Source organism: Coturnix japonica, chromosome 13, assembly GCF_054131305.1.
Source record: "Coturnix japonica strain WE chromosome 13, WE-NBRP24, whole genome shotgun sequence".
NCBI classification, from domain to species: Eukaryota; Metazoa; Chordata; class Aves; order Galliformes; family Phasianidae; genus Coturnix; species Coturnix japonica.
Window position 1 is genome coordinate 15,132,801 of NC_140675.1, and position 24,036 is coordinate 15,156,836.

The following is a 24,036-nucleotide window of genomic DNA, read 5'->3' on the forward strand; positions in this document are numbered from 1 at the left end:
CTACTGAAATGCTAAATGTAACGCTGTTATGCTATCTTTACTATAATAGGAAGAAAACATTATCTATATATAAAGTGCTTTAGTAATAGCATGAGGCTGGAGACATCCAGGTTTTTTTTTGTTACTGTGTCTGTAATAGTTAAATGATACCTGTTTAAGGAGTTGTCTCTTCTTCTCCTCATTCTGTTCATCTCTGGCTTGTAAATCTCTTTCAAACTGGCTTTTCATGGCTTGCATATTAACTTCCAACCTGAGTTTGGCATCTTCAGCAGCCTGTAACTCATCCTCTAACTCTTCTAATTGTGTCTTCATCTCTTCTACTTGCTGTTCAAGTGTCCGTTTAGACTTCTCCAATTCATGGACCTTTTGGGCAATGAAAAATTTATAAATTTTTTATATAAAAGTAAATCCGGTTAAACCCAGCTTATTTTCTATGTAGGCCACATTTGGAAATATCAGCTGTGGACAGCAAGTGAGCTAATTTGAGCTAATTGCATTTTTTGTATACTTAGTCTCCCTTGAAACAACCTGAGATTCCTTACACTTTATTACATACTGATTTTAATCGGTCAAGTATTGTCACTGATTTTAGTTAAAGTATTAGAAGTGATATCATCACTGTAATAAAAGAAGTAATTGGCAATGTAACAGTGGAAATTTGCTGCAGCTATATTAATGTTAATATAATTCATATGTTAAGCTAGTAGTGAAGTCAAATCTAATCATTAAAATGAAATTTGCAGAGTTTACCACTTGTAAGTTATTTATTAAATTACTAAATGAATTAGAAAGTCTTTAATATTCTTAGAAATCGATCTTCAGGCTTGAAGCCATGTTAAGAATAAAAGTAACATACAGTTACTTTGCCAGATCTCTTGAAGGTTTGGACATAAATGGAATAAACTTGGAGTTCTGTACAAAATACCTGATCTTGCTGAAAGGATTTGTGTGCTACAGAAAACTTCCCACACTGAAAACAATTATCTGTTTGTGAGCTGCTGTTCTAAGTTATTGTGGAAATCATTCTGAGCCCCAAACTTACATTCTTGCCAACATCATCTTTGGAGCTAACAAGATCTTCCATTTCAGCCTTCAACATTTTGTTTGTTCTCTCCAGTTCTTCTTTGGCTTCCAATGCCTCTTCAAGTGCACGGGCCAAGGACAGAGCCTTTGTTTCCTTTTCTCTAGCTTCAGCTTCTGCTCTGTCCCTTTCGTCTGCGTATTTTGAAGAGATGTTTTTCTCTTCAGCCAGCATCTATAAAAAGGTAGTACGCATATAGTAATATTAGTATAAGGTTTTTTTTTTTTCTTGTTAGTTGATAATGACAGTGAAATCTGCATTTTGATTAATGCATATAAATAGAATTTAACTGCTATATGGTATTTTTCATTCAAGTTTAGCTTCTTTTTTGATCCTGCTTTATCTTTCACTATCATCTTTCAGGTGATTCCCTGTGAGTCACAGAGAAGTCAGGTGACAACACAGCAAAAGCAAATCTTAAATCCACACCTGATCAAACTTCTTCTGCTTCTTCTCCAGGTTGGAGACAAGCTGACGCTGGTTATCTAAGTCCACCACCAGGTCATCCAGCTCCTGCTGGAGTCTGTTCTTGGTTTTTTCCAGTTTGTCATAAGAAGCAGCTTTTTCCTCAAACTGTTGTGTGAGACTTTCAATTTCCTTCTGCAGTTTCTTTTTACCTTCTTCCATAGTTTCTACTGTAGCAGTAAATTCTTGTAGCTTCTTCTTGGAGTCGGAGAGCTAAAATTTGAATTCAGAGAAGAAAACTTTATGTCAGTGACTACAAAGCTTGGCATAAAAGGGGACTAGGAGAAAACTGAGACCACAGAACCTCTAATTTGACTCAGGCAGACTACCTCTAATTTGACTTGGCAGACTACCTGCCTAGTATGCACATACGGGCCTAGTATGAAAAACTGCCATGGGACATCTTTAATATATACTTATGCTAAATAAGTACTAGAAGTCCTCTGTCTCCATTGATGCCATCTGGGCTAACAATGTGAGTTCCTGAATATTTGTATTTTGTGCTAGGATAGTTCTACCTGTCTGAAGCCTCTGGAATTACTGATGAAACTTGATGATAGAGTTAATGATTTAGGTATGGCATGGATACCTGTATTGTCAGTGTAGAAATATGTCTCTCCAGATTTTGTTTTGCTTCTACTTCTTCATCCAACTGCTCCTGCAAGCTGTTCTTATCATCCTCTAACTGACGAAGCTTTGTAGACACATTCAACTTCTGCCGTGTTTCTTCCTGAAGCAGCTCCTACAGCAATCACATCAACCAGCAAGACAGTCATTAGCTGAGGTCTTCTTATAGCATATTCCTTAAAATTGTAGGTGAGCTGTTACTAGATACTAGTTTACCTGTGTGTCTTGTAGCTGAGATCCTAAGGTTGCCACATCTTTAGTTAATTTGATGTTCTTGCTTTCTGCTTCATTGAGCAAACTGGTAACATTTTCAACCTCAATCTGTGAGAGACCAAAGTGAAAACACTCAGTTATTTTGTGCAACTTTAACAACTTCCTCCACTTTTAGTTTGCTCTAGATTGAAGTCTTAATGTTTGAACAGGTTCTGAATATGCAGCACTGTTACTGAAACAGTGGTGGCGTTACACAACATGGGGAATCCTAAGACTAAGAGCTCTCAGTTCCATGAGTGGTTATAATTGTTTAACAGTGTGGGAACTGAAATAGGAGCCTTAAAATTGAACCCTTCCCCAATCCCTCCAAAAGAAAAAAAAGGAAAAGGAGCATTCTGACTGAAGTCAATAGGGCAAGGATTCCTCCAGACGTACCGCCTTATGAACTTAGTCTAACTGGTCTACTCAAGTCCAAGGTGACATAGTAGTAGCTCAAACCCCACTCTTACCTGTAGTTTGTGAACTTTTTCATTGAGTTCTGTCCGGACACGCTCTCCATCACTGTATTTAGACTGTAAATCTTGCAGCTGTACTTCCAGCTTCTTCTTTTTGTGCTCTATGTCTTGTTTGGCATTACTCAGGCTCCTGATTTCATTAGCCAGATCAGCATTATCTTTTTCCAGTGTCTGTTTGGTCTTATCCAAGTTTGCTTTAGCCTACAAACATGAAGAAAGAGTTTTCTGTAAAAGGAATTCATATTACTTAGTGGATGGTTATCAATAGGATGAGTTGCTATTTACCCGTTTAAATTGCTCAAGCTGCTCTGTTAGTTCTTCCACAGCTTGAGTGTGCTTTTGTCTCATCTCCTGGACTTGGGCTTCATGAGTTCGAGTCTCCTCCTCCAAAGCTTTCTTCAGCACAGTGACCTCTTGTTCACGCTTTGCTCTGCAAGAAGACACACATAAATGAGCACGTAAGAATGTTCCAGTCACTGGGAAAATGGCACTCCAACATAGCTGTAAAGTCAGTCTAGTTATGCTTCATATTGCGAGAAAGCAAAAATGAATTTACAGGAATTCTGTGAGGTAATTTTCACAGGACATATGACAGACAAGATCAGAAGAAGTTGTACTGAGATCAGTTAACAAAACTGTGGTCCCTGAAATGTGAAACATCAGGAGAAAAGAGTTTAGACTGTTAAGTACAAGACTGAATTATTAAGGTGCCTAAGATAGAAAGCTAGATACCTAGCTCCAGGGAAAAAAAAATCTAGGTAAACTGAATTAGATTGTCTATATGTTGGAGACAATCACTATGAGAGTTTAGAATTGTTCCATCTGTGGGCAAAGTCTTCATACCTGAGCTCTTGCTGGGTGGCTGTGGTATCCAAAGTATCTTCAAGCTCCGTCTTAAGAGCCTCCAGCTCTTCACCTAGGTCTCTTTTCTGTTTTTCTGCTTTGTTTCTTGCAGCTTTCTCAGATTCCAAGTCTTCCTGGAGATCAGAGATTTGAGATTCCAATTCTCGGATCTTCTTGAGGGCGTTGTTCTTCTGACTAGTTTCATCTTCAAGCCTGGAAAGAAAGTATTTAATTTTCTATATTAAAAAATTTGATTTCACTTCCAGGATATCGCTGTACAGAGATTAAAGATTTATGTTCAAGGTGCAATTTTAATCTTAATAAACTGGAAATATTTAGTTTTACATGATCACTTCAGTAGGAACCGTGGTTTATCTATGTATTTGGATATCTCCCTCTATCTATTAAGACAGTATGTGAAAAACTGTACATTATTTGTGAATACTATATGTTTATACTGTGTCATATCTAATGTTACATAATGACTGGAATGCATTAAAGTCAGACACTTAAGTAATTTCTGCTTTTTGCCTATCAACGATGTTGCTACTTTTTATTCTTTACTTGGTAGTGCTACTCAGACTGCTGGGAAGAAGTGTTTTCATTGCTGTCTGGGCATAAGGTTGTTTATGAAAAAGCAATAGTATAAATATTTTCAGCAGAAAGGCAGGCAGGATGTACTTGGTGTCTGGAAAGGAATGAGATACATGTCTCAGCCTGGGATTTTTAACTTATGCATAGATTCAGGAGCAAATACCTGGCTAGAGCAGCCTGCAGCTCTTCCTCCTTTTTGGCTAGCTGTGCCTTCAGCTCAGCAATTTGTGCCTGGAGCTCCGCAATCTGCTCATGCAGATCACTTGATTCTCCTTCCAACTTCCTCTTTGTTTTCTCCAGTTCTTGTCTGCTCTTCTCTTCCTTTTTCAGTCGCACTGAAAACATAAAGATTTAGGTCATGAAAGAGGGTTAGTGCAAGCAGCTCTCATCTGATCTTGAACTTGGATGCAAAAATGTTCTGGTCTTCAGTGAGGCTGTACATTTAAGTGCAAGTTACTGTCTTTCTGAAGCAACATGCAATACCTTGCTGTCATCTCTTATTTCCAGCCACTAAAAAAACCCTGTATATTTCTCTTTCTCCAAAAACACTTTTTTTCCACCCCAACTTCCACTCCTCTACTCTTTATATATATAAAGCGAAGCTATCTATGGCTTATGCATCTTGGGATTTCCGTGATTGTTCACAAAATGGTTTCAGCATATGAATGTGGATAACACAGATTTTAGAAGTTCGCTCCACATGCTCTTTAGGGATTTATTGTTGTTTATTTTTTATATATAGCAATGCAAATATCTGACATAAAACATCTTTATTTATATTACCTTCCAGTTCTGAAATCATAGATTCATGTTTGTTTTTCAGCTTTGTGAGATTTTTGGCTTTTTCTTCCTCTTCTGCAAGATTTGTTGTTAGGTCACTTACTCTTTCCTCAAGGAGTTTTCTTTCCTGAAGAAGGATAAAATAGTCTTGTTAACAGAATTGTCTGTCATTGGTCATCATGAAGCATCTCTATACCAAATAAAAAATGTCCAGTATACTGCCTTTGGATGCTCTGAGATTGTAGCAGTGTGTTTCCGTTCGTTGAGTACAGAGGGGCTGGAAAGTGGTATTGAAACTTCCCATATTCTCTAATCTGCTGTCATTAGAACCTTGTGCTCATTTTGGCTGGTAAGTGAATAGTGTAGTTCAGAGGAGTATCCCCTTCAGGAAGTACTTGAACACAATACGTGCTTACTCCCAGTTTTGATCATGAAGTTTGGTTGAAAAGCTGAGACACGTTCCACTGATTGTGCTTGACTACTGTGGGGATTTTCTTTAAGATACGGTTACCACAGGGGACCTCAATAATAGTATTTTTCAGAGTTCTGAACTGTTCAAAAAAGCATGGGAAAATTACCAGAAACTTGTACAATACAGGCTGGCCTGATAGTCTGGTGAATACTTACACATGAAACTCAATAATCAGAAGTATTCCTTTTCCTCTTCTAGCTATAGAGATTTTCTCTCATCCTGCGCTATTTTCACAAAGCAAATGGACCCACAGTGCTTACCTTTGTTAGCTTGTTATTCTGATCTTCCATTATAAGAATATCATCTTCCATTTTCTTTATCTTGCCATCTGCTGTAACTTTTTCAAGTTGCAGTTTCTGTCTTGCGGCTTCTTCTTCTTCCAGCTGTTCCTCCAGGTCCTTTGAAAGGAAAAAGAAATTATGAATTCTGGAAATAAAATACAATTTAAATTACAGGAAATGCATAATGTTTGTCAGTCTGTGTGGGGTATGTTATAGAATTGGTTGTATTTACTAAGAAGTAGACGATCTGTAATACTTTTTGACTTAGATTTACTGAAACCGTTGTGTTTCTTTTTTTTATACAGAAAATAATTTAAAATTGGGGTAGGGGAAGATGATGTATAAAGAATTCTGGAGGAAATTGTGTAAATCTGTTACTACTTCAGTGGCACAAACGCATTCTAGTAAGGGCTGCATAGCAAGGTCTTTCATTGGCAAACCTCAGGTCCTATTTCCTGCTGTTTCTGAGATGCAAGTGACTGTGTCTGTTTGTTGCTTATGCTTCCTTACCAGCATTTGTTGTTGCATCTTTTTCTTTTCTGCCTGCAACTGTTGGCTGCGTTCCTCCTCTTCCTCAATTCTGGCCTCCATCTCGTGCAGAATCTCTTCCAGCTCTTGTTTTTTTGCAGCTAAACGGACTCTCATCTCTTCAGCTTCAGCATACAGTTCAGTTTCTGCCTGCAGTTTCTCCTGAAGGAGGTTCTTCTCTTCACAAAGCTATGGAGACAAATTGTATAGGCTGTTAAAATTTAGATTGCAAGTTGTCCCCATGGTGTACTTCTAGTAGTCATAATATACACGTAGGTAGCTGTACCACCGGTCTTTCTGCAGATACTAGGCTTCTGCTGGAATTATTGGGAGTTTGCACAGAACTTTTATTCTGGACCATTGCTATGAATACAATCATAAGTACAAAGAAAACAGACCTCTTTCTTCTAATATGTTCTGGAAATAGTGAGACATTGGCTAATACTGTGGAGAGGCTTAAATCTGTCAGTCACCTGGGTGTGCTTCTGTTCCAGTTCCTTCAGTTCAGCCTCGGCTTTCTGTTGTCTTTCCTTAGTTCTTTGCAATTCTTCATCCTTGGCCTGCATTTCTTCCTCTTGGCGGGTGACCTGTAGCAGTGGTTTCACCTGAAAACAAAAAGAAAATTAAGAATCATACCAGCACTTATTCTACTGAATACAGCACTTAATGGTGTCAGGATGACTGTTGCTAGTGGTAGTGCTACCTGCTGCTGCTCAGGTGGTGGGCAAATAATAGTCATGGTAAATCTTACATAGGCCGCCGCTTAATTAGTTTTTCATCCCAAGATAAAACTAACTGTAATAGTGTTATAAGAATATCCAGTGTATCTTTTAATCCAAACTTCTGTGAAGCTAATGAAGCTCTTGCTGTCATTTGTGATGCACTGGAGCAGGGAGGGTGCCTGACATGACTTGTTGTCTTGTGCAGTCAATTACTTTTCCAAAGCTGAGATTCACAGACAACAGTTACTCACTTTGGTGAACAGTCTCCACCATTGCCAGTTCCTCAGCTTCAGGTAAGCAGCACAATTTCTTTGGATAACCTTCATTGCAGTCAGCTGTTGCTGTCTCTTGGCAAAGGCCCTGTGATAAGAAACATAAAGAGAATTTGTTTAGTCTGAGAATATAAACTGTAAGACAAACATATTAAGCAAAGAAGCTATGGCATGAGACTGCTAATTTGAGAGGTTTGCACAAGTTCTTCTGTCACTTAAACAGTGCCTTTGCATCTCTGTTTAGATTCCCAGTATTTTATTTAGTCTTTGTTTTGTTTTTGTTTTGTCGTTGTTTCTTTCTGTTTGTGCCCAGTAGATAGGCACAAACCAGAAAGTATGCATATAGTTCTGAATATGAAGTATATGGGCAATAAGAGCACACATTGGTTATCATTGTTGAAATGTACTACAATTTTGAAAGCCATGGTAGCGTGCAGAAAAAGGCTATTGCTGTTAATAGTTCTGTGATGTGTATTAACTAAGATTATGCCAAGTGACTCCAGTGAGTGCTTTGTGCTCTGTGTCAGAAATAATGTTTTGTTTTACAAATGCCAGTGGTGCTGCTATTTGTACCATAATGGTGCAAAAGATTCCAGATATAGACTATAATGCACCTTGTCCCACTAGCACGTATGTGTTTAAAAGACAGGTTGCTGCCTTGAATGCTTACTGCATGGAGGGTTTAAGTAGTCTCACAATGTAATTGTGTCTCTATAACTGTACTGGTAAGCTACTTCTGAGCAAGAAGCAGGTTCTTTTAGGTAAACATTGAACACAAGTTGAATTCCAAAGCAATACTAGCAAAAGTAGCTAATAATAAAACGTCTGAATATCTCCAGTTTGTTATACAGGGAACCAAAGGCTACTTTAATTACCTCACTGCCAAAGAGATTTTTTTGGTTAGTACATATTCTTACTTTCTTGCTAGGTAGCCTCGGCACTGAGCCTGGAAAGCAATAATGACGTCTGTGATCTTCAGGTCTCTCTCTTCTTCCAGGTGTGCCAGAACACCAGTTCTGAAGAAGATTTTACTCTGTCCAATTCTGTACAAGTTGGGATCAAGTTCCAGTGCTTTGATCTGGAGGAAAACAGGGATATTTGTTAATTCCCGTGCTGAAGTTTAGAGTATTAAAAATTATTATTTTTTCATTCCCAGCAGTTTTTATATAAGAGATTTAGATCTGATAATCCATAGTATCAAAGTTGTTTTCCTTACCATCAGTATGCAAGCCTGCTTCCCATCCATGAATCCTTTGGGAATAGCATTTGCAGCAAGAATTTCATATCTGCCAGAAGACACAGATGTTAGAGAGGTGAAAAAATGTCAGATTATTTTGTGCGGGCAAATATGTATACAAGCCCTTCTAAACCCTAAGTTAGAACTGAGCAAGGGATTCCTACCGCTGACGGAATTCCTGGAAGACAATCCTGTTGGGGAACCCTTGCCGGCAGATACGAATACCTTCCAAGACACCATTGCAGCGCAACTGCTCCAGCACTAAATGGGCATCAAGTTTGCCAGCCTGAAAAGGAAATAAAAAGTATTTTTAGCACAGTAGGAATTTGCAAAGATGTTACCAGCACATATCTATGTTTGAAGGCATCTTTTAATTCTGCAGTATGCTGACAGAGGGAAGAGCATGAGTAGTGTGCCAGGAGTCTGAAAATGGATCATTTGATATTTACCCTTTTTTCATGATTTGGAATGATGCAGCGGACAAAGTTGGGATTGGTATTCCTTAAGGTGGTCATCAGTTTGGTCAGTTGTTCCTTGTAGAGTTGGCCCACAGTACGGAACATGCCTTTTTTGGTTTTTGAAGCACTAGGCAGTGAACTTTCAGTCATCTTGGCCATCTGGTCTAGACCAACAATCCGATCCACTGCAATATAACAGAACATGTTAATGGGACTGCTTATATAAATTGTATTTGCTTCACATTACACTTTTCACTGCCATTGCTGAAGTGCAACTCCCAAAATAGGACCAAAATACTTTTGATGCAATTGAAGCATGCTAATGAAAGAATTAGAAGATATTTCTCTGTCTAACTCGAAATTAAGGATTTTTGTTAAGTAGTGAAGGAATGGAACAATTGAATACACAGAACATGTTTTATGGCTGCTCTACAAAGGACAGTCCTGTAAAGTATCTGTACTGGTAGCTTGTGTCACAATGTGTGACAACCATTAAATACGTATAGTGTAGCATATATCTTACAGATCCCTGGAAAATCTTCAAACAAATGCAGTGTTTTCTATACATACAGATATTCTTCTGGTGGAGTTTATTTGAGATGAAGCTTTGGTGAAGAGAATTGTAGTAGAATTTTTGGGAGAGGAGCATGTAAGTTAAGGATTGCACACAGTCTTTCATAACAGCAGTGACAGTGTATTAAATGAGCTGTCTGATATATCCCATAACATTATAGTAGCATACTGAATATTTTTGATTATGTTGTTGAATAATAATAATGTAATGAAATTATTTTGGTAGTACTTAACTACCTACTATGCTTTCCATAACTATTTAGAAAAGAGTATTCTTGTTTCTTAGATCAATCTCTTCCACTCTTATCATTTTCACATTTGTTTCCCACTCATAAGGGAGAGCTGATGGAACAGTTTTAGTACAAGTTTCTACCTTTAAACCACATTAATGGTTTAGAGTTGTGATTCATACCGTCTTTCCAAAGGTCTGCCACAAATTTGTCTGATGACTGGTTTAGCAGAGAAGTCACATTGTCGTTTAGTGGATCCATGTTCTTTGTCAGCCAGGCACTTGCATTGTAGGTAACCTACAGAAAACAATGCTGGGTCAATAATCTGTTTTGCCAGAAATATGGCACAGCCAAGAACACAGGACACTGTACTAACATAAAATAACTAAAAACACAATAAGATTTGAAAAGCTTTCTATAGTTGTGAGCTGAGTTGAATACTTGTTCTTACATGTATCATAGTATCATAGTCTCGTGCGGGTTGGAAGGTACTTCCATCTAAAGTGATTTTTTTTTGCAGACATACCCATGGCAGAGGAACCACTATGCCTTTAAAAATCTGTTTGCTAGAGAGGAATCCAAATTACTTGGATATTCAAAACCACAGTGCTGGTTATTTTTGTTTTCATGTTTTCACAACAATGAATGTTGTGCAAATCTTATTTCCCATCTTTTGTAGTCGAAGCTCTTAATATATATGTCATATAACTAAAGCCATTCATATCAATGGGAGAATTAGATTGATTCATTGTTGGTCAAACAGTAAAAAAAAAAACCAAGTTCTGTACATCAAAGTAGCTCAGTCTCTCTTGTACCTTTCCTGCGTAGTGCACTATGCAGAACTCAGTTTTATCCTTGAGTGTTTTGGACTTCTGGAATTTGGGATGGTTGCCTTGTTCTTGAATTAGTTTCTCCACAAAGGAAGTGTCAGTAGCTTTGGGGAACCAGCACTCTTCATCCAGCAGAGCTAGAACACCTGGGGGGTTGGTCTGCAATGTGAACAATACCAGATCATTATCATCAAAGCCAGAGAAAGAAAGAAAGAACACTACCTTCGTTTTACTTTGTTACTAATACTCTCATGCAACAACAATATAAAATATCTTAAATGGTTCTCATATTGATACATAATGGACCCTGATGAAACCTGCATAGTTTCCCATCTATACAGATATAGACTTACGGGTCTTTCAATTAGCTCAATGCAAGGTTGCAGGTCAAGACCAAAGTCAATGAAATTCCATTCAATGCCCTCACGCTGATATTCCTCTTGCTCCAATATAAACATTGTGTGGTTGAAAAGCTGCTGAAGTTTCTCATTGGTGTAATTGATGCACAGCTGCTCAAAGGAATTGATCTGTGAAGAGGACAAAAGAATTGAATTCCTGATGTTAGAAAGACACCTAATAGAGGCAACTCAAATGACAAGATAAAGATCTGTGTGTGTATATATATATAATATATATATATTCACTTAAGATTACTGCAGTTCAGAGGATCTATATTTTCCTAATTTAAGACCTTGAAAACTTAGTTAGATCACACATGGTAAATCTTAATACTGGGACCCATCCAATAAACCATAAAGACCAGACCTTGGTTCTAAACACAAGCCCAGCAATGATGCTGCCAGTTTCCAGCCCTTCCAAGAAGAACAGTCCTGTGGGTTGTCTTGGCCACGTGCTTCTATCCAACTTGAGAGAATTGAATTGTTTATGTGACTCTGAATTTAGATATTCATTATCTTGCATTCCAAACTACAGCATGACAACAAGGAGTTTAGCCAGTTTGTGTCCCACAGCACGTACCTCAAAAATCTCAAATCCAGCAATATCAAGGATCCCCAAGAATGAAGCGCCTTGTCGTTTAGTTTTATCAAGAGCTTTGTTTACACGAGTCAGAATCCAACGGAAGAGACGTTCAAATTTTGCTTTGGCCAAAGCCTCTATGGCAAAGTCAGCCTGAAAGAAAGGAAATTGTAAGTGAAAGAAGAAATCCAATTAACTGCTAATTTAAGTAAGGATAACACAAAGAGAGAAAGAAAACAGATTCCCTTTAGATGTGATGTAAGAAAGAAAAGAAGAAAGGAAAAATGACACCAGGAGAGCAGAGCAGACTGCAAGTAGGTACCTGTTCTTTGGTCTGAGCTTTCTGAACAACATCTCGTCCTACTTTGATCCTTGGGGTTAGAATAGATCTTGTGAAATCAGTCACATTAATCCCCATCAGGTGACACACTTTTTGAGCAGCTGGAATGAAAGAGTGATGTTATATTTCACACTGAATTTTCTCTTAGTGTGAATACAAGCAAATTAACAATTATGTAACATAGTTTATCTTCTTTAAAAGCTTCTCTGTTGTACACACAAGAGATGCCACTTGCTGTAAAAGTGTTATCCATGATATAACGAAGGAATTCACTCATCATCAATTTATGGATTCAAGATTACAAAAAAAGGTAATGAATATTGACCTGATTCTAAGTATGGCATATCTTTTAAGACCCATGAAGCATATACACATTAGCAATTTAAAATCCTGATAAAGAGTGCTTTCTCAGCTGCTATTTTATTACCTTCTTAATGTTAACTAATTTTTTTAAGTGACAAATCATACCAGTATTGTCAGGCATAGAAGCTTGATCAGTGTTTCTCTCCTTCTTGAAGACAATATTGCCCAGCTGTAGGACAGATGAGACAACCCTCAGTATGGCTGTAAGAAAAGCAGATAGTATAAATGAGGAGTGGAATGGGCATATTTTGAAAACTTCATTGTCTGTAATAATGAAAGTTCATTGAGTCACCTTTTGGTAGTCTATACTTCCATGGAAGGATGTAGATTTGCTATAAAAGACAGCTCAGGCACTGATGCAGACAGGAAAGGTAACAGAAATCAGCTCTGGCTGACAAAGCTGCTCGAAGGCTCGAGTGATGGTGTGACACTGTTTCTGCCACCAGGTGTCACTTGAGGCATGGCGGCTGCAGCCACGCCAACGTATGCTGCGAGCACCAGACAAAACCCTACACTCTCCCTGGGTCTATGACAAAAGTATGAGTTATTTCAGAGAATCAAAGAATTTGAGCCTGATTCACTTATTTAAAAATTACATGAATTAAGAGTCTACATTCATATGCTTATTTTGCACAGTGGTCGTTCTGGACAGAATTAACTGCAGTGCATTTGGATTTGTATATATTTTTACTTGCAGAATGCAATCTTGCTAACAGTTCTCACCTATCTGTTCCTCCTCAGTAAAGCCCATAATTTTCATGGCTTCCAAAGTCTCCTGGAACATCTCATCATCTTGTTGAGCAGGAATAGGAACGTGACCATTTGATAGAAAGGTGTAGTTGTTGAAGCCTTCCAGCAGCAAATCATCTAAAAGACAAAGAAGAAAAGTGTAAGTTGGCCAGCAACAGATTCTTATTCTTATAAATATCAGGGAAAATGTAGAGTTATCCTTTGCTTTATAAATTCTTTGGCAATCAGTAATGTAGGGAAAGATGTTGTATTTAAGCCATGATGTTCCAATTGATGTTATATTGAATTCCCATTTTTCACCATGACATTCTGAAACTATGAGTTTCACACAGTAAGCATGAGCTGTGAGAAAGATATTCTCTTGATTGTGAAAATTCTAGCCAATAATTATATTCAGAACCCCCATTTTTTGCATGGGTGTAAAAAAAAGTAATAATACACAACTCCTCCATGTTCATCTTGATATCGTTCAAGATGAATAAGTTTGTATCTCCCATCAATTGAAAAATCCTATAAATGGTAAACCACCTGACTTAAGCAGAGACACAAGTTGACACACAGTTCACTTAAGATAATTATTTTCTATGGCTAAAGAGCTGTTTATTTATCAAAAGGTTTGGATAACATTCTCTGTAAGATATTAAGATAAACCACATAGGTATGCTATTCTTCACACTGTAAAATGAGATGTAAGAATCGTTAGCATGTAACTTACTTCTCATTTGTTCAGAAGCTCCAGCAATCAAATAGTAAAAGATATGAAATGTTCGCTCATCTTTAGCCTGACGAATAGCACGGGATTTTTCAAGCAAATCTGTTTGTCAAGTATGTTAAAAAAACAAACAAACAAACATATTCCAGTCCTTCCATAGTTGTGCCTTAAGACTCAGAACTATCACCAGCATTGCTTAAATTTTTGCCATGACCTTATCTAAAATGAATTTGATTTTAATTTTGTGTTGGGATCACTAGTACTGATTTAATTATCACCATGAGGAATAGATCAATTTCCAACCTCTTACTGTATGATAAAAGCTGGCAATGATGATAGTAAGCTCTGCAATACTCATAAATGCTTCTAAAGTTAAACATATAACAATGGTATTCATAACAACATTCACTTCACTTTTAAAATTAGGTACAAATACGATCCTTTCATCATTGAGTGGGACTTCTAAAAGAATTTTTTTGAGGCCGGTATTGTAGCTATAGAAGCAGTAAAAGCAAACTTTATTTATTGTCTATTTTTATGACTAAAATACTAAAAATGTACTTGACAGCAGTGTTAAGTATTTTGACATCAGTCACCAGTTTACACTTCAAATGATATAATGCCATAGATAAAAATTCAGATAAGACTTGAAAAAATAAAGTCCATTTTTTCTCTGTGGGTCACTTCTCAAAATAAGTGCGGAAAGCTAAACTGTTTGTTGTTTGATGTTACATTCAACAGATAAGGTCCTTCTTTTAGCTGTATGTTTATTTCTCCTCATTTATTGGAGCAAGCAGCTCCTCTTTGTGACGATGAGCAATGCAGCACTGAGGAATTTAGTTGCATATCCATTTGTACACTATCTCATAAACATAACCCAGAGAAGAGGCATTGGTACTTGCCATGTAAAGTCAGCCTTAAGTTGAATTTCTCTGAAATACTTTTACTTTATTCCTGGAAAAAATTCGCATCAGAGCTAACGATACATGGCTCTACGTATGTCACTTGAATGACCAGGAACTACAGAGCATCCAAAGACAGCTCTTCTGGCTGCAACACGTTATTTAGCTTTTCCTGTCTCCTTTATTTTTACTACTATCAAGTTCTAAGAGGGGTAGGGAAAAGTATATTACTTTTATTAAAATGCCCTTATATGCTGCAGTCATAAACTATTAAACTGTGTTATCATATGGAATTCTCCCTCAGCAGGTCATTCTCCATCCTATTTATTGAAATCCATCTATCTCAGTGCAGCATAAATAATTTTTGCAGGAATGCCAAACCTGGTCTTGAGAAAAGGGAAACATTCCCTGAGCTCCTGGATAAACTGTAGTGATAATGCCACATTCTCAGACCTTTTTCTTTCTTTCTTTTTTTTTCTCCTCAAAGATTCTGTAACGTCACTGATGAGAAACAGGAGAGTTTCAAATCTTTTTATATTTGGAAACCTAAATGACAGGGAACTGGATTAACCCGTGCATGGTTCACACCAATGTGAACCAAAACAACTGCATAGCTCTCAAGATCACATGCAACCTCAACCACAAATCAATCTCCTCCACTTTCTGAAGCTGTATGTGGAGAACAGCAGACTTTCCTATAGATGAGAAAAGAGATCTGAAAACATAAGCATAAGACAAACTGAGAATCTGGTACCGGCATAAATGGAACCACTTCCCTCCATCTTTGTTTATACCAGCCTCAGTGTTATTTGCCTTTCTTAGACATGCAGTGGAGCTTGTTTATCTTTCTTCCTTCTGCTAACCCTAGTTAGCTTCCAGTGCTGTTCACAGAAAAGGATACAAGTCTCTATGTTTGCTCCGACAATGTAGCCTGTCACATCAAAGTTGATGCGGATAAATTTGCCCTGCGAAGGAAAAGAAGACCTAGGTTGGGCTGTTCTTTTAGGTTATGTTGGGTTTTACAACATTAGTGTGTAGGCTGTTCAGTGGGACATGTACATTATCCTCTTAAGAGTAACATGCTCAATTCTGTCCTGTCAGGACAACCAGGCTGAAATTAACTCTGACAGTGGTCAATGTGGGAGTAGCATTAGATCTGAGGGATCCCTCTGCAGAGAGTTAGCAGAGGTAGGAGTTAAGGGCCTGCAGGAAAAAAGAACATCTGCCAACACTCCCAACAAAAAGTAGCATCAAATAGTTACAGCTCCCATTTACTGTTACTCTAATGTGAATCCATATGAGAAGCTTTTTCTCTTGTCTTTCATTTAAGTCATTAACAACTCTTGCTAAAGAACAGGAATGCCTTCCAACAAGATGCATGCTCAACAATGGTGCAGAGAAAAAGGAAGTACAGATTTTCTTTTTGAATTTCTAGAGCAGTAGTTGACTTTACAAGACCACACATAGACCAATGAACTGTGAGAGCACAATGGTACCGTCCAGTCTGAGATTGATTTTTAGCCTTGTAAAAGGCCAAGTTCCTGTTTCAGAGAGAAATTCTAAACAATATTTTAAAGGGATTGGTTTAGAGAAGCTTTTTAGACAGAAGTACTGTAGGTAAAAGGGCCCCTCTGTACACTGATTTAAAGAATGGTGTAGACCCGAATGGATTTCTCCTACTTACAAATCTGGAGGAGTTGTCATTCTTCACAGTTTTGGCATTTCCAAAAGCTTCAAGAATAGGGTTTGCCTGTAGAAGCTGTTTTTCCAGCTCACCCTAAAATTCATTCAGACTCAGTTAACCCTGAACTTTATAATCAGATATTTAAAAACAGTACATGTACACTGGAGAAAAATGTGGAGAAAGATAATTTAAGCCTCTAACTTTTTTTTTGAAGACTGCACTGCTTGTGGATTTGTTTTCATTCCCTGTTAATCTTTCTGTTTATATATCTGTGCAGTCAACTGCTGTCCTGTATACATGACCCTTTTCCAGCTCTGTTGCCTGTGGCAGAGCAAAGTCTATTAATCTGTTTAGCATCATGACTGGTCTTTCTTAATAAGAGGGTCATTCATTGGCAAATTATACATATTTGTATTCAGATTAATGTAGCTTTAAAGAGATTTTCTTAAAGGAACCTCTAGCATATCTTTTTCAAGTTAGTTAATCGAGATCCTTTGCTAGCAAATGACAATGTAATTAGAATAACTTGCCGAGAATCATTTTAATGTAATGAAGCACAAAGCTACAAAGCAGATTTCACCAAGTCTATTAATAATGATCCATGCAAGGCTATTTAGGTTAAAAATGGAAGTGCATTGATTTATTTCAAACTAAGATAATGAATTCTCATGCAAACACACAAACCTTTTATTATGTTGTTAATTGTGCTTGGTAATTGCCAGTGGAAACACATCATGCAATGAAATGAGCATGCATTTAATATTCCTATTTCTAAACAAACCAATGAAGCTGAAAAAAAAGTCTTTGCTTATTAAGGTGGTTTGATAGGTTTTTTTACTTTTCATTTAGCTCTGTGCTATGAAATTACTTTCACATTTGCTTCTTCTCATCCTATTTGCAGACTACTTTACAGTAGCATGCCCCATTTTAAATAACTCATGCTGAATAACAGCAGGAAAAAGTCCTTGACAGATAACATGATACAATTTAAATCATTCTAATATGAAAATGAGTCAATATTTAAGTTGAATCCAGAGGCAATAATTTGGAAAGTGACAGTTCTTCCCAATTAGGGTGCAAAACTGGTAACTTTCTAAATGCCATTTCTGAATTTCTTGTAATTTATATGAGAATGATGGGCGTTACCTCAAAAATATAATAAAAAACCCAAGAGTTTCTTAATAAATGGCTAACCTTATCTACATGGCCAAATGACAGAAGAATGAGGACCTTCCCAAGAGTATAAATGTTTGGAGAGCTAAGCCATGAAGAAAGTCCACTGAACTCCATGGCATTGTTCGGGCCAGCAGAGAGCATGTCAAATGAAGTAATAAATTTAAAGGGCAACACTTTGTTGTCGCTGAAGTCTGAGAACCAGCAATCAGAATGGGGGGAAAAGGGTAATGCAAGAAAGTGCCTGGCATACAAATGAACAGTATATGCCAGCAAATGTGCCTGCATTCCCAAAGTACTGATATGCTGGATGGCACACCACAGTGCAGGAGGACCCACGAGGGCCTGATACAAACTGCCATGACATACCTGCAGACACACGCTGCAGTGGGAACTGCTCTGTTACACATTACAGCAGCAAGCTAGGAGCATGCTAACCTTTGCAGATGTGAACAGTCCTCAACAGTTACATGAAAACGTAAAATTGTAAGCAATATCAAATGGAAAGCATGCAGCCAAACAAATCAATCAACATCGTGAGTTTTAGGAATTATTTCACAACAGTCCTAGAAAGTTCAACCTGAAGTATGGAAAACATTTAGGTATTTTCATTCAGAAATCACGTTGCTCAATTTCAGGCTGAGTGACTCTTTCAGGATCGTGGGAAATTTCATTCAAACTATGGCAATTTAAACACACACATATAGAAGAGAGTGATATTTGAGAGATGACCCTGCCTGTGTCAGACCTCATTCATCACCATGGAGCCTGACACAGTTAGGGTTGATTTGTGAGAGCATTTTGGCGCTATTGTTGCTTTTCATCATATCATACAACATATTTCAACAAAATCTCTCTTAAATTTTTTGAGGTGCAACAATAGCATGCAGATCTACACTCAGTGCCTTAAACACACATCAAACAGTCTAAGTTACTCACGTAAGAAAAAGATGGACCTTGCTGTATTGAATAATGTGGTATAAAACAAGTGTCAGTATCATTTCCATTACACAGACATTTTTATCGTTTTTCCTGTATTAAAATAACCAATACAGTTTCCATGCAAATAAACCAGAAAAACAAATGAAAACAATCTATTGCAGACATACCAAGAGTACAAATACAAGTCGTGTATTGGAGTATTTTAACTGAATTATAAGAAAGAAAAAAGAAAAAAAGACCTGAAGCAAAGGGATGGGATTTGGATTCAGTCCCAGGTCAGTCTCCCAGCACCAGGCAGATAGGGATAGATATTTCTATGGTAAATCCCCAGCTCTTCCCTGGTGCGGTGGAGGCATTTTGCTATTGATTGTTTCTTTAATGACTGAAATTGCAGTGTCAGTAGCCCCAGGAACTGAATTACTACTTGTAAACATACTATAGAAGAGGTTCTGAGACTTTCTCTCAACCTTCATCTGGTGGGAGTTTATCTTTGCGCCTGCCTTGGAGCCAGTTTAATCCTGAGACTCATGTAATTCCCTAGAGGAGTGAGCTGCAACTACAGTTACATACTCAGTAGGAATGGCCCTGAAACCACAAGCTCATTTCCCCCAGCCACTGAGAAGGACTCAGTTGGATGAAATAAGTTTTGTTTTGTGTTTTTTATCATAAACATTCAACAGAGGAAAACTCTGCCTTTGGTAATGGAATGTTTCCAACAACTTGAATGAAGGATTTCTAGAAAGTACTGCCCCTAGGTGACATCTACTTCTTCCCCTTCCCTGAAGCACTACAATTATTCACGTTGGAAGAGGCCAGGCAGGGCTTTGGAGCTTTCTAACTGTAGACGTATAGCACAGACAAGACTCAGCAGATGCGGTTGTGAGGTTTTTACTTGTTTTGCACTACGTTGCTAATTCCTTATTATTCACTCAGACTTGCACTTGGGACACACTGACATCTCTCCCTTAATTAAGCTCTTTTTGTCATAAAAGTAAATTGCTACTTCTTTTTCTATTCCCCCCCCAGGAGTATTTGAGTAGCATAAAATGGGTTGGAAATGACTCAGGACCTGGAGTTGCATCAATGAAAGCAGCAAAGACAGGTGAGAGCTTCAGCCACACCAATGTCTCAGAGAACTGCGTTGGCATAAGCTAATATTACAGTTCAGAGCAAAATGATGAACTTTAATCATGAAGAGAAGGTTTTGAAGAAACAAATTTTGAAGAAACCAAGTTCTTTATTTAAAATCTGCATTTCAAATTTTTTCTGTGTTAAAGGAGCAAAAAGAAGTAATAGGTTACATTTTGGAACTCTGCTGCTTTGCAAGAAAATATGCCTGCTTACAAAGGCATTCAATACTTTAGGAGTTTAAAAGTTGATATACATTTTTCATGATACAGTAGGATAATGTTTTAGTTAAAAGCTTTTTCCAAACTTCTTGTTTTCAAGGGGCTGAGGGTAGAGTAATGACCCAAGCCCTTGCAGAATTTAAATCTTTCATGTTATGATATAAATAGGTGCTATGCATATAGAAAGCTATGAATATTTCCCTTCTAACAAAGTGCATTCTGATTTGATGCCTAAGACAATGTCAAACAAAAGATTTTCTTTTCCATAAACAGAGGGCTGTGACCTAATTGTGTACTCTTAATATGTCGACTATTTGGCAAGCCACAGACATTGAATTGCTGTTAGGAATAAGCTCAATACAGTCCCAGTAGTCAAAAAGAAGAGTTGAATACAAAAGAGCTCACTCACAGTGATGCTGGTGTCCTTTTTGCCCTTATGTGATGAAGCAACAACGGCCAGGTACTGAATGACCTTTTTGGTGTTCTCTGTCTTGCCAGCACCAGATTCACCTCTGAGGGGAAAGAAGATAACACAAAGAAAGGTAGGTAACTGTTGAACTCCTTCTGCCATATGATGTATGTCATGTATAAAAACAAGACTGGAATCTGCCTGGCTCTGTATATATCCCAGAACACAGTCTCTCTAAATCCACCTGACTTTAGCATGCAAAGAACGCAGTATCAGAGATGTATCTCTGTCCCATTCGTGTTTTGACTGGACACTGGGCCATTTAAGGCAATTGTAAAGCATTTTTTATGGCAGCTCATCTTGCTTTGGCAGTGCCTGAACATTTATGAGAACTGAGGCTGGCAGGGATTCTGCTCATAGTTTAAGAACAAAAAAAATAAAAATAAAAAATCCAAACCAACATTAACTATGGTGTGGTACAAGAATAAGAAAAGCTATCAACAAGAACATAGTAGTTTTCTCTACCAAAATTCTGGCATTAAAGCAAGTTATATCAATGCTGGTGAATAAGGGAATTATACTGCATTGTATTATTATCTGACCTCCGTGTTCAAACTTTCTATGAATTCAATGGGACCAGAGCTGGCACTGCTGGAGGCATCCCTGCTAACAGGACAGCAGGGACATACAGGGACATATAGAGACATATAGAGACATTTCTGACCAGCAGAACTGCCATCCTGGCTGTGCTCTGTCTCTTGGTAAGCAAGAATGCAGTGGTAACTTTCCACCTCCCAAAGGACTTCCACATTTAAGTTTATTTACATCTTCCAAGTCTTTTTATAAAGCAAAATGCTAGTTTTCAAAGTACAGGAACAAGGACCGTATTTACAGTCTTTACTCAGAAATAAGAACATTTCCAGCCTACTCTTCCCTCTTTGTCACATTTTATCATTTCAGTTCTGCTAGATACCTTTGACTCCAATGATGATATGGACTAGAATGTTTTTATATTGTCCTGCATCAACAGTCAAAAAAGGCACAAAAGTGGGTATGGATATAGTAATTTAGCTTTTTGACTCTATCTTGTGAGGACAAGAGTCTATATGGAAGTCAGACCTCTTTGTCTTTTGATTTAAATTAAAATGGATTTTAAAATAAAAAGAACAATACATGCAAAAGTCCCACAGATATTTGTCAGCTCTTCTGAAACTGAATTTGTTTAGCTGGATCCACTGCAGTTGTGTTTCATTTCCTAATTAGGAAATAGAGGAGTTAATTTTTCCTACCAAGGGACTAGTGAAAAATGGACATTAAAAAAATGAGAGTAAATGCTGGGAAGAACTTTTAAATTGAGATGACATTGATGTAAACCTTAGGAAGCCAGAAACAATTTCTGCCTGATGCACATCACAATGAGGAACGTTCAGAGTTTTAACCAGAAATAATTGAGATGGTTCCCTTTCACAAGACCTGGGTTAATTTGCACAGTTTAGAGGTTGGATCCATCCCTGCCCTGGACTTCAGTGCTAAAACATTTCCATGTTTTATTGATAAAAATTAAGTGTTCTGGGAACAATTCCAAACCAAGCACACCAATTTGAAGACATACGCGTACAAAGTTTTCAAATAAATCTACCTTGCATCCCTGATACTTTGGAAAAAAATAAAAGCATTCTTCAAACAAACTCTAGGCTTTGAACTATTCTGTTTTATTAAAGGTTATTTGTAGTTCATCACTACATGAATTGCATTTCCTTTCTCCCAGGGCAATGGTGCCCATCATTTGGCTTTTCCCTGAATGCCTGTGAGTATTACCATATAAGGCATCATTTTACTTGTAATTATCCTACCATACTGTAATGCTTTAGTTACTTAACATTTTGTTCTGTGCTCGCTTTTCCTTAACTCTTTGCTCCTGCACAGTTTGAGGGTTTTTCTATTTTCTGCAGCTATTCTTTTTGAGCTTTTAAATTCCTTTTGAAGTGGACAATAACAAATTGTTCAACATGAAATGGAAAACAGATGGGATCTCACAGCTATAAGGATGAAAAAAAAATCAAGTAATGAAGTATCACTTTCATTGCTGGTGAATACTTGTAATTTTTCAACATATCAAATCACTTTTAAATGTCCCTGACAATACACAAGTCCAATAAACAAGCACTCATTAAACAGCATTACTCTGAAGGATGCAGAAGAGCTGTATGACAAAGTGTAGACTTCATCTCAGTGATAAAATGCCATGTGTTTGAAGAGTAATTAATGAAGAGGAATAGCTGAATCAGGTTCAGTACCTTTAAACATCAAGAAGCTTACAAGGGGAAAAGCCTAAGAGGAGGAGAGCATGTGACTCAGTTGAGGTCATAGGTGAATTGAATTTTTCCCAGAGCTATTGAGCTGCAGCAGAACTGGTCGTGCTGCTTTTTTTCCTCAGCATCTTTCTTGAAGAACCATCACTTCTAGGATGGCAGAAGCAAGTTTTATTGTGAGGTGGTAAGAAGAATCCCATCTGTTTTGAATCTACATGCCCTCTTTAGTCTCAGTGACTCATTTGTTACAGAAGGTTCTTGCAAGGATCATGACTGTGGCATGGACCATACACACAATGGGGTTCCTCCCAGGAGGCATCTTCTGGTTGTCCGAGTTCCTCAACCTGTACCCCTAATCAAGTTCCAAGTGAGGAGTGCACTATACGCAGCCTATTACTTCATCATTTTGGGGAGCAGACAGATCATTTAACTGAAGTATCTCAAATCATTGCTGCCATACTTAGAAGCAGGACATTTACTGCAAGTGCACTTCTTTTCACCCAGCTCAGGTGGGCAATGCAAAAACAAAGAGAGGAAAAGCAGTAATTGTTGCACAGCTGTGATCAGTCCAATGGTACTTAATTGTCTTCCCATACATATTTTCATCCTGAGAAACTGCTTTGTTTTCCCAGAGTAAGAAGATAGACTAGGCTTATAGGCTTGCTAAGCTAAAAAAGAACACAAAACAATGCTCTCTCATTGTGTGACATATTTTAAATGTATTCCTCCTTCATTTCTTGCCCAGGCATTTTTTAATTTATTTTATTTTTAATTTTTATTTTTAGTAACTCAGCAATGGATTTAAAGCATACAAGCACACTTATGTAGTGCTACTCAATCCTCCACAACTCCATTGTCTTCACCTTAAATGAAAATCATCTCAGTTCGATTGGGTTTCCAAATTAGCACAAAGTAAGAGTGGGAAGCTGACCGCACTGCTGTGGAGTGAACCTGGGGTGTAAGTAGGACTGCTGCATTTGGGGAAAAGATAGTTAAAAAACTGGATTTTGTTGAAAACTTGAAAGCTTTCTGTATTAATATTATGATATAAGACTTAGCTTAATTCCACTTTTGGACGCATCTAAAAAGTAACAGCAGGATTTATTTCCAGCATTTGTTTCATCAAGCAATGAACCACAAAAATTGACCATTCACACATCCCTTAATCTGGCTACTCTGGCACTGCGGGAAGCCTCTGTGAACATAGCAGTCAATGAGGTGCTCCAAATCACATTAGGGCTTGGCAGGCTTCATCCTGCAGTATGAGATGTACAAAGATAATGAAAATCTTTGTCCTAGACCGGCTGAATCCCCAAACAGACCTCGCTCAGAAGCCAGCCCACTGATCCTACTAAGTTTATTTACAAAAAAATCCCAAGAGACTGAACTGATTTGGCACCA

General features: G+C 37.7%; 1 protein-coding gene across 4 annotated transcripts in view; it reads right to left on the reverse strand.

Moving 5' to 3' along the window:
* MYH11 (myosin heavy chain 11) overlaps positions 1 to 24,036 on the reverse strand; it is a 49,310-nt gene that overhangs the window by 7,915 nt on the left and 17,359 nt on the right. For 3 of the 4 annotated variants that reach the window (XM_015876759.3, XM_085514142.1, XM_085514141.1), the window contains exons 5-34: positions 20,324 to 20,426; positions 18,563 to 18,583; positions 16,451 to 16,543; positions 15,668 to 15,731; positions 13,868 to 13,966; positions 13,126 to 13,269; positions 12,508 to 12,603; positions 12,022 to 12,140; positions 11,700 to 11,852; positions 11,075 to 11,248; positions 10,707 to 10,880; positions 10,074 to 10,188; positions 9,080 to 9,273; positions 8,795 to 8,916; positions 8,610 to 8,679; positions 8,311 to 8,471; positions 7,373 to 7,481; positions 6,873 to 7,004; positions 6,382 to 6,588; positions 5,851 to 5,988; positions 5,122 to 5,245; positions 4,502 to 4,673; positions 3,745 to 3,957; positions 3,187 to 3,331; positions 2,896 to 3,102; positions 2,390 to 2,494; positions 2,136 to 2,288; positions 1,511 to 1,759; positions 1,043 to 1,255; positions 151 to 363 (exon numbers count right to left, since the gene is read on the reverse strand). In XM_015876759.3, the coding sequence (XP_015732245.1) occupies positions 151 to 363; positions 1,043 to 1,255; positions 1,511 to 1,759; positions 2,136 to 2,288; positions 2,390 to 2,494; positions 2,896 to 3,102; positions 3,187 to 3,331; positions 3,745 to 3,957; positions 4,502 to 4,673; positions 5,122 to 5,245; positions 5,851 to 5,988; positions 6,382 to 6,588; positions 6,873 to 7,004; positions 7,373 to 7,481; positions 8,311 to 8,471; positions 8,610 to 8,679; positions 8,795 to 8,916; positions 9,080 to 9,273; positions 10,074 to 10,188; positions 10,707 to 10,880; positions 11,075 to 11,248; positions 11,700 to 11,852; positions 12,022 to 12,140; positions 12,508 to 12,603; positions 13,126 to 13,269; positions 13,868 to 13,966; positions 15,668 to 15,731; positions 16,451 to 16,543; positions 18,563 to 18,583; positions 20,324 to 20,426 (4,282 nt within the window). The remainder of the gene's footprint in view (positions 1 to 150; positions 364 to 1,042; positions 1,256 to 1,510; positions 1,760 to 2,135; positions 2,289 to 2,389; positions 2,495 to 2,895; positions 3,103 to 3,186; positions 3,332 to 3,744; positions 3,958 to 4,501; positions 4,674 to 5,121; positions 5,246 to 5,850; positions 5,989 to 6,381; positions 6,589 to 6,872; positions 7,005 to 7,372; positions 7,482 to 8,310; positions 8,472 to 8,609; positions 8,680 to 8,794; positions 8,917 to 9,079; positions 9,274 to 10,073; positions 10,189 to 10,706; positions 10,881 to 11,074; positions 11,249 to 11,699; positions 11,853 to 12,021; positions 12,141 to 12,507; positions 12,604 to 13,125; positions 13,270 to 13,867; positions 13,967 to 15,667; positions 15,732 to 16,450; positions 16,544 to 18,562; positions 18,584 to 20,323; positions 20,427 to 24,036) is intronic. The other variant, XM_085514140.1, reaches the window with a different exon arrangement.